At 32.0% G+C, this 10,320-nt stretch overlaps 2 protein-coding genes across 16 annotated transcripts in view; one reads left to right on the top strand and one right to left on the bottom strand.

Moving 5' to 3' along the window:
* Position 1: 1 nt before the first annotated feature.
* Positions 2-3,986, bottom strand: LOC127063319 (ankyrin repeat domain-containing protein 27-like). Its single transcript, XM_050992925.1, has 3 exons — positions 3,545-3,986; positions 3,072-3,464; positions 2-2,931 (listed from the first exon to the last, which is right to left on the bottom strand). The coding sequence occupies exons 2-3, from the start codon at positions 3,416-3,418 to the stop codon at positions 675-677; spliced, it is 2,604 nt and encodes an 867-aa protein (XP_050848882.1). The 5' UTR covers positions 3,419-3,464; positions 3,545-3,986; the 3' UTR covers positions 2-674.
* Positions 3,987-4,657: 671 nt separating this feature from the next.
* Positions 4,658-10,320, top strand: part of LOC127063316 (syntaxin-binding protein 5) — a 49,799-nt gene continuing 44,136 nt past the window's right edge. For 6 of the 15 annotated variants that reach the window (XM_050992907.1, XM_050992906.1, XM_050992904.1 and 3 more), the window contains exon 1: positions 4,659-5,571. In XM_050992907.1, the coding sequence (XP_050848864.1) occupies positions 5,452-5,571 (120 nt within the window). In that variant the 5' untranslated portion in view covers positions 4,659-5,451. Of the gene's footprint in view, positions 5,572-10,320 lie in introns of all 15 variants that reach the window. The other 9 variants (XM_050992922.1, XM_050992920.1, XM_050992919.1 and 6 more) reach the window with 4 other exon arrangements.

The following is a 10,320-nucleotide window of genomic DNA, read 5'->3' as shown; positions in this document are numbered from 1 at the left end:
GTTTTATAATAACGCTATATACAATGATGAAACCATGACGAAAATAATTACTAATTATTTGTAAAAATAGAAAAGTAGTACAAGAAAGCATTTGATTCAACAAGTCGAGTTTGATTATTAATAATTATTAACGATTTATACAATTTAACGTTTTTATCAATTTAACATAATTAAATTATAAATTTATTTATCAACATAACTTTTAACGAACGAAAAGAAAGTACAAACGAATGTTACAAAATGGAGTAATGGAACGTTTACTTTGCGAATAAATTTTATATAGTACGCTAATTATTCAAGTACTTAATTAAAGTAATATTACGTTAAAAGGCACTTGCTACACATAACTTAAAATGGAATACAGTATCCTGTAGAATAATGGTGCGTAAACTATGTGACCTCTCACAAGTGGTAAAATAATAATAAAATTGTAAAGTAATACATTTATTTTTATTTTTTTAAAATAAAAATAAAATGATATTACTACCCATTTTTACGCGATTTATATTTTAAAAATATGTACACAATGTAAATATATAAAAATAAAATGTATAGACAGTATATTGATAGAAAAAAAAATGTCTAATAATATTTATAAATACGGCATCTATTCGCTTTAGCTAAGTTCGATCAATTTGTAATGACGGCACTTTCATTATTTATCAATTAATCAATCAATCAATTCCTGAAAAATAATGACTTGGATATTCTAAAGAGTTACATTTTAATATTTTAAGTGCAATTTCCTTAGACATTTGTTTTTCAAGCTCCGAACGTGGTGTTACATTTTGTAAATTGCGAATGTTCGCGTTAGCACCACTTCTAATTAGTAATTCCATTAATTTTGTATCAACATTTTTAGTTGCTAAATGAAGAGGAGTATCACCATTTAAATCTTTGGCATTTATATTGCATGCTGCACAATCTAAAATTATTTTTACTGCTTGTATTTTATTAGCTGAACAAGCCAAATGTAATGGTGTGCGACCCTCAAATTTCGTTGTTACATTAACGTCTGCTCCTGCATCTAAAAGTAATTGAATTATTTCTAAAGATCCAACGGTAGACGCTACATGCAAGATTGTCTCGCCATTGTTATTGTAAGAATTAAAAATGATTGCTGGTATTTTGTTTCTTTTTTCCGAATATTCATGTATTGGAGCACATCGTTCACAGCAACATAGTGGATGGCAAAGATCCGATCGCACTACTATTTGTTCATTCTGATTACTCCATCCAAGATAATAATTTGCTAAGTGTATATCGCCCTCGCTAATTGCAGCGAATAATTTATTAATTTGTATAGTCATGTGGATGTTAGAAGAATATTTGGATTTTAATTTATTTTCAGTTTTTGGAGAGAGTTGTAAAATTGGTAACGAGTGATGAACTTTTACTGTACAAGGAACTACGACATTTGGCGTAATATGTTGCAATAATATCGTTACTCGTTCACTTTGTGCAACGTCGAAAGATGTTTGGCCCCATTTATTTTTAATTTTGCAATCTGCTCCGTATTCTAGAAGAACTTCTATGATACCTAAATATCCCCATTTAGATGCACGATGTAGCGGTGTATCGCCATCGATATTAAGAGAATTAACATTAAGCGATAAGTTTGTATGTTCTGCAAAGTAAAGCAAAGCTTTCACACAACCTTCATGTCCACGATCAGAAGCTATATGTAACGCTGTATTTCCATAATTATCCACTATTATAGGATTTGCATTCGCATGTAAAAGTAGTAATACAATATTTTGGTAGCCTTTCATCAATGCACAATGAAGAGGTGTGAATGAATCATTATTAATTACGTTCGTATCAGCTCCATTATTTAAAAGATAATCCACAATATTTACTTTTCCATAGAAGCTTGCTATATGAAGGGCTGTAGAACCATGTTCATTCTTCGAGGATATTGTTGGTCGATTTAAAAGACGATTTTTAGCTAAAGATACTTCACAGGATTCACAAGTACACAATGGGTGACATAATGGAATTTGATTATACAAGCTGATAATATCAGATGATAATAAATTTTCCACTTCTGATAACTCACCTTTCATTATGCACGTAAATAAATAATCTATGGATGTGCGTTGTTCACTTTCATTTTTTTCTTTTTGTTCTGAATCAGAAATATGATTCATTCTATTTTTTTCCATTAATACACCAGATTTTATATATTCTATTGCTGCTTCTAAAGATGTTGTTAGATAAGCAAGTTCATCTGCTTCATTAATGCTACTTGCTGAGAAGCGAAAATGTTTTATGAAAGTTATTTGTGCTATCCAATTTGATAAACTAGTTTTAATGACAAGGTATACTAGTATAGGTAATAAATCATCTGATGTAATAGAAGATACTCCCTGAGATATATAACGAATACTTCTTCTAAGGCATTCAAGTTTTTCTAAGACAGTCATGTAACAAACTATATGCGATAATTCTAATTTTCCTCTGTGAATATTCGTACACAGATCTAAATGTATTCCTAAATCATCAAATTTCAAATCAGCTAAATTCCTTATTATTTTATTCAAATTAGCATCATCATCAGCCATATAAATAGATATTGATTTTGGGAGAATTTTTCTTAATGTATGTAATATATATGTTTCAACTGCAATTTTTATATTTTGAATGAGATATGTGGAAGTAATACTTGTATCATTGAATTTTTTATCCTTTAGTATCGTTTCAATGCAGTTTGAGTATAATTGAAAGACAGAATTCTTCAATGTTTCTAATGATGGTTTTTCTATGTTCAAATATATTTTTTGAAATTCTTTCAAATTCACTTCTAAGGTTGTATAGGCTTTATCATTAATTTCAGACCAAAGTAAATTTGTAGCATCCTGAAGATTCGTTACAATAGTCAGATTATTATGAGACGATAATGTTTCACAATTTATAGGACATTCTATGCACCTGCAAGACGTACATGCATGTCAAATTATATATGTATATATATATATATATGTATATAAAAGAAATTACACTTATTTTTTGTACAAAATTTCTATCAACATCATAGTATAATAACCATTTAAAAAAATAGTTATATTTACCATATTCGATACTTCCATGAATCTTCATTATAAAACGTTTCCTCAAAAAGCAAACGTAAAGGATATGAGTTTGGTGTTTCATAATTTATAGTTAATATTCTATTTAGTAGCTTCACATTCTTATTGCTTAAAGAACGAAATGAAGTTTTAGACATATCATAATCTGGTATCAAAATATGTTCTTCTACATCTTCTTTGTACAAAACATTTTTTGTGAAAGTACCACGACGAGGTACGCATACGATCCAACCTTCATGTGCAGCTAATCGTAAAGTTGGTTCGTAAAAACTCCTAAGTTTTTCTAAAAATGGATTTTGAGATACATCCTCGTCGTAATTTATTTCCATTTCTGAATAATGTGTCTATAAACATACCGCACGACGTACTGTGTCGCTACAAAGTAGAACAAAGTAGATTTACGGATAAGTAACATATTTAAAATGAATATATAAAAAAGAAAAAAACGTTCATACCTTTTGTCGAAGTTAGATAACATTCATACATTTAATGAATTAATTCACATTTAATTATTAATATTGATTTAATAAATATAATTGTTGAAGTATAAACATTATATGCACAATATATATATATATATATCTGTTTATTTGAAATAGTTGAAAATGTATCACACTACTACATTGTTTCATTTTATGTTGATTTAAAAATAACATTTATTGCATAATCATTTCATCTCGATTAAGTGAAACAGATCAACAAAGTTATATCTTTACGATACTTATCAATCGTTTTGATTACTGCAACTCGAATGGAATATAATTAGTTCGTCACTTTCATTGCTTTTATTACAAATAAAAAAGAAGTATTTCGATACAGAAATGATAAAATAGATATATGTAAGTTTATATATTTTATATATACAATACGTGATATTCAATATAAGAAAAAAAAAAAAAAAGAAAAACATAAATATTCATAAATGAATATAAATTTTCATCTATTTTAGTTTTATATATGTTTCATCAAAATTGTTATAATTCTGTAATTGAATAATGTAAAATGGTTTAAATTCTTTAATTTCGTTAATTAAAAATCGATACAAAATAATCATTTTCAAAGAATGATAATAACTATTTGAATTACCATCGGTTTTATTGTAAACGAAAAGGAAAATTTTCAGCCAATCGTAACGTAGATATAGGTGCGATTTCCAATGACGAACGCGTTTACCTTTAACGAATAAAATAAGTAAGCACTTGTATCGAGCATATTTTAATACGTACGTTGAGGATTAACCTTTAAAAATTCTTACGAGTGAGTATCTAGAATTTTCAAATTGATAACAAAATACGTATCGTTGACGTGAAACATAAATAGATTTAACATTGTAAGAAAAGCGAAGGAATTAGTATGAAAATATTTCTTGGAAAATTCGAAAATTCGTTTCTCAAGTTTCGACCAATGCGATACTGGTGTTTTTAAAGTACGTTTCTTACGCGCTGAGGAACAACAACGATACGAAAGGTGGAAGATGACGTCGACGAAATAGCTAAAGAGGAAGGGAGAGGGAAGAAGATAAGCATAGACGATAGAACGGGACATAACATTTCGTACAGCGATTGCGCCGTACACTACGTTCGCGGTCGTGCGAAAGTCCACATGAGGCTGTTGCCAGTTATTGATCCTGGCACGCTTAAACAACACTGCATTGCTGTCAACTAGGAAAACAATTCCCGTCGACGCAGCACGTTCGTAAAATATCATTTGTAAACGGGCTTAGGACGATTCGCGAACGTGCCTATTTCACGTCGTGTTCGTTACGTCGATTGCGATTTTACCGATATTCCAACTTCTCTCGAAAATCGACGCACGTTCATCGTTCTGTCAAAATGTAAAAAAGATTTCTTTCTTGGTAGCGGTATCCGGCGGGTGAAGGAGCGAGAGAGAGAGAGAGAGAGAGAGAAAGATAAAGAGAGAGAGAGGGGGAAAGAGGTAGAGTGGTGGGAGAAGGAGTGGGAACAAGAGAAAAGTAGACAGAACGATAGACAGAGAGGGAGAGAGAAAGGGTGGGAGTGAGAGAGAGTGAGAGAGGGGGAAGGAGAGAAAGGGAGCGAGAAAGACAAGTAGACGAAGATAGAGAGGGAGAAAGAGAAGTCGAGCAACGTCACAAGAGAAAAGATCCGTCATCGGGATTTTATTCGCTCCTCTCTCTTTAATGACAAGATAGAGAAAGAATATAAAAAAACGACCAAAAATCGATTTCTTTTTATCGTGCGAATCCTTTTTCTTTTCTTTTTTTCTCTCGTAAGTCGCGCAAGTTCCGTTTTAAGGCTACGAGCTCGTAACACGAAGAGACTTAACGCGTTGTCCGTACGTCGGCTGCACATGTGATCGTCCAAGGTGTCACCATCAGCTCGAGATGAAGAAGTTCACGATCAAAGGGGTACTCGACGGTTTCCGCTCGTCGGTCCCTCAGCCAGCGAAGTCGGACCAGGAGATCGTTGAAAATCTGAGATCCGAGCACTTTCAAGTCAAAAAGGTATTGTAATTTTCTAGTTCCTTTAATAATTTACGAGATAAAAATAGTGAACGTTTCTTACGTGATAAATTTTATATTACCTTGATCCGTTAACAATTTGACCGTTATATTACCTTCGCGTATGTGTTTACAATACCGCGTGATTTTGGCATTCTGTATAATAATCGCCGTCGAGCGTGATTATGGCTGAAGTCAATAGTTCTCTTATTATTTCTTTGACAGCTGTTTTACTGAAATTAATACATTATTCATTTAGAACGTTTAGAGCACAAGCTTGAATTGATTTTAAAGATCAATCATTTTATAGGTTATTTTTTTTATTTATATGTATTTTGTGGATTATAATAATAATGGAAGGAATTAATCTAGTATTCGACTTAGAGTTTTGTAGACAGATTTATAAAAAATTTATAAAAATAATGTATACTAAATGTAAGTAATTTCTGAATAATCTAGATACAAAGAAATGTGTTAATTTCCTCTCTATAATTATGATTTCTAGCTTTAAAAGGGAAAATCTTTAATATTCCTTTTCATATGAAGTGGCAGCATCATTCTTTGCGATCTTCGATATTAGTATATATCAATGAATTTACCGTGAGTTAATGAATTCTCTCTGCGATAGAAAGTGTACTTGTATTTGTCACGGAGGGTATATCAAGTTAATCCATCTGGCAAGCTATAATTAAAATTGTATTTTCTGGCCGGCTACAGTGCTTTCTCGTTTACTTTGTATTGAAAATTCAATTTTATGTTTCAATTAAATTTTTGACATTGTAAATTCTGTAAGCTATTGAAAAACAGTGACTTGTATAAAATTTCTATAGACTAAATTTTACTGTTTATATATTAATAGGAAAATATTCTTTATAAGATCAATAGAATATTGATAAAATAAGTGCTAACATATAGGTGATAGTTGAACATAGCATCATTAATAGATTTAATATATATGTATAGATATAATTTATATACACACACACATATATATATGTATCTATATATAGATAGATAGATAGATACATTTGTATCAATGGTCTATATTATGGCTGCCTTTACCAACTAGTATGCTGTTTATATGTAATGATAATAACCACAGATGAAAATGTCATTTGAGGTATGAATATTGATTTTGTACCACCATTCTAGTTTCAAACAAACATTCATATCGCTTTGTTCTTTGTACATATATAGAATGAGAAGCAGGTTTAATTTCCAAATAGCTCTAATGGATTTTATGTTTAATTAAAACATAAATTTAAGCTAAGCTTTTGAAATATTATAGTTTATATAAAAATTATCACAAAAGTTTAAATTAAAAAGTCTTTTTGTATTTATACAAATTTCGAAAATCTACAATCTTTGAATATGAAAAATATTATAATTGTATTATATACTTTTATACTTTATAGGAAATTCGTAACTAAAAATAAATACGGAAAAGATGGTGTTATGTTACAATCAAATTTGTCGTCAGTATGTTTGTTAGAAAGAGAATAAATGATGGTGAGCGATCGGTCGCAGCGACCACAGGCACGATAACATTGATCAATATAGAGGCCAGAGTTTTCTGGTTTTGTCTGTTAGGATTAAACGTTTCTTTCGATATTTATCTGAATAATGTCAATAAATTCATCGGTTTGGAGTCATTTCGATCCGTACTTTCAATACCATATCAAGTTATGAGAAATGAATTTTGTTGTATTTTAAAAATTAGTTGGTAAAAAATGATTCGACCGTTTGATTGTTCTCTGTAATTTTCTACGTTCAAAGAATCAAAGAATTGGCCTTGTTTCCGGCTGGAATAGAGCGTACCGATGGATTAGATTCGGGACAATGCACTCGGTACGCATTTAGGATGAGGGCACGCGCTCTGATTGTTCTAAGTTGTCGTGTTAATAATGTTTTAGTCAGGCTTCTTATGTATCTTAAATCGAGACTTTTGACAATGATTGATCTCGACTTGAACGGTTTTGTCATGTATTTCCTTGAACCTCACTTTCCCTTTTTTTTTTGTATGCATAGATTTATGATCCGCGGCTCGTTTCGATCTCGTGCTAATGTGGTAAAGGGGAAGGTACGATATAATATATGCAGGTATGCAGTCGATAAGACATCTTGCAGAATCATTCTACGTGAAAAAGAGAAAAAAAAATACAAGGAAAATATTCTAATGGAATGGTCTATCATTTTCTAGATGTTATCGCCGACGATAGAATAAACGATTGCCCGTCAAGATTTTGTGGCATTTTTTTTTCCTCCAACGGAAATGCATTATTTTCGATAGACTAGTTGATTTTGGATCTTTTGTTAGAGCAGGAAAAAGGTAGTTTCGAGAGGAGATATCGTAGAAACGTTATCTTCAATTTTACCGCTTAATCATCGAAATACGTACCGCTATGGCCGATATATTCGTAACTTAATACATTTTCTTGTAACGATTCGCGATAACTTTTTGAAAATTTAATTATAGTAATAATTCAACTCATCCAATTTAAATAATCCGTATTTATATCCTTATCGAATGTATCAGATTAGCATTTAAATTCGGCTCGCGTTAAGCGCTATCGGTTTTTCTTCTTCTCGGACCAAAATTTTCAACAATCTTATCATAACACGTATTATCACTTTACCGTGATGGAAGTTCATCGGCATTAATTAATTCCTTCTTCCTACGCGTATTTCAGCAACATGAAATGAAGCTCCTCGTGGCTCGTATGTTTAATATAAAAATATATGCGTGTGCGCGCGTTTATGTATGCGTATATTATACGAAAAAAAAGGAAAAAGAAAAAAAATGAAAAAGAAAGAAAGGGGAAAAAAAAAGAATGAAAAAGGAGGAAACTTAGCGGCTTTACGGAAAAAGCTTTGTACGAAGTAGAAAGATGATCGTTACAGATGCAGCATCCCGTTTCTCGTTCCCTCTTAGTTATTCGTAAACGAGCGGAGACGTGGCACATCCCGCGGCGGACATTTTCAGTCTAGGAGAAGGCAGTACAGGTCGCATTTGCGGTTCACTGTGCACATGATTACATATGAATACATGGCAAGAACAAAACCCTCTTCCATCAGTCGAGGCAAAATCCGTCTTTGTATCAATATGAACAGTTCTTTATCTATACAACATTCGTTCTACAATGAAGCCTTGATTATCTGTCATATCTTACACGAGAACTTTTACCGTCGATGCACCTTCCCTAATAAGAATGTTACATGTATGTAAAAATGCACGTTTAAATACGTATTGCGTCGTATGATAATAGTATGAGAATTTCTTTTAGATTCGTTACAGTAAATATCTTTCTTCTCTTATCTTATGTCCACTATAAATCGGGATTTCAATTTAAAAGGTGAGACGGTAACGATGGCGAGGCTTAATTGTTAACGGTAATGAAACGTCGATCGTGATTACGTGTTTTGTTGTATATGTGTGTACGTGTGTGCGTGTGTGTGGGTGTGCCACGTGATCCGCGATTAGGTATTACGAGCCAACGTCGAAGCTTTTCCATTAGGAGATATGGTTCTTAACTGAAATTTACTTCGAAGTTCACACCCTCGCCATACTCTTAACTCGCCGAAAACTTAAGCTGCTTTTAAGCTACTACACTAGTTTTACTGGATTTGAATTTAAGCTTAAATGTGTTGTATACATTTAACTTAATTCGTATTTTCTCTTTCTTTCTTTCTTTTTTTTTTTTAGAGGAAAGTACAATTCCATACGGAAAAGATGCGAACGAAACGAATACAAAGTTACGAAATGCGATTGGTATTAAGGGATTACGTACATACTGCTGAATAGGTTTATCGCGTATTATAAACTCTTAGACGGAATAAAGTATTCGACGATGCTTTGAAATAAGTTCTCTTATTTTTCTCTTTGATAATAATTGAAACAATGTTTTCAACGGACCGACCGAAATAGCGTTATGATAACAGCGAGAGAAACCTCGAATATTTTACACGGTAATGCTTCTTTTTTCGTGTGCAGTCATATTTGCATTTATATTTGCAAGTGAACATCGCTGAGATGAAAATCCAGAAAATTGTGACTTTTCCGTGAATTTTACAGAGGTAGATTCCCAGCTAGCGTATCTCCGGTGCATTTTCGACATACAGGATATTTCTATTTTATTTTCTTTTTTAATCGATAAAAACAATGCCGGAGGTAAAACGTGTGTCCGATATTTCGTTACCGAACTATGACTGACATTGGAAATTGTTCGGGATCAGACTTGAACGATAAGGTGGCTCGTTGTACGATGATAAGGTCAAAAGAATTTTTTAGATATCTTCATACCCGGCATATTGATTTTAGACATTGGGTATGTTTTAAAGGGAGCCTTTGATGTGTTCTCGTAACAATACGAAAGCTACGCAAATTTCATCCTAAACTTGCATAGCGCTCGTGCCTTTGAGTAGAAAAATTATTATCGTCCCTTTTATCGTCGACGATGCCGACGAGAAATCTTTATCTCGCCGCGACGTACATATTTCGTTTAAAAGCACGCATAAGAGTACGAATTTATTTATATCTCGTGGCTCGTGCTTTTTTTTCTCTTGATTATTTTTTTTTCCTTCTCTCTTTCTCTCTCTCTCTCTCTCTTTTCTTTCTTTTTCCTTTTTTTTTTTATTATCGACATCACTGTTAGAGATATTTTTGAAATATCTCCTGTCCCTACGGGTCATAGGAATTCTCTTGACAATTAATTGTTACCGTTTCGTCTATATATATATAGCTTTGTTAGATCT

This window comes from Vespula vulgaris, chromosome 4 (assembly GCF_905475345.1).
Source record: "Vespula vulgaris chromosome 4, iyVesVulg1.1, whole genome shotgun sequence".
NCBI lineage: Eukaryota > Metazoa > Arthropoda > Insecta > Hymenoptera > Vespidae > Vespula > Vespula vulgaris.
Note: the sequence above shows the minus strand (reverse complement) of the source record. Positions and strands in the feature narration are given on the sequence as shown.

What these genes read in the sequence shown, in the direction of transcription:
- LOC127063319 (XM_050992925.1), bottom strand. Translation starts at nt 3,418, where the DNA reads ATGGAAATAAATTACGACGAGGATGTATCTCAAAATCCATTTTTAGAA. An exon ending in TCATGGAAGTATCGAATATG is followed by an intron (nt 2,932 to 3,071) that starts GTAAATATAACT and finishes TACGTCTTGCAG; the next exon opens with GTGCATAGAATGTCCTATAA.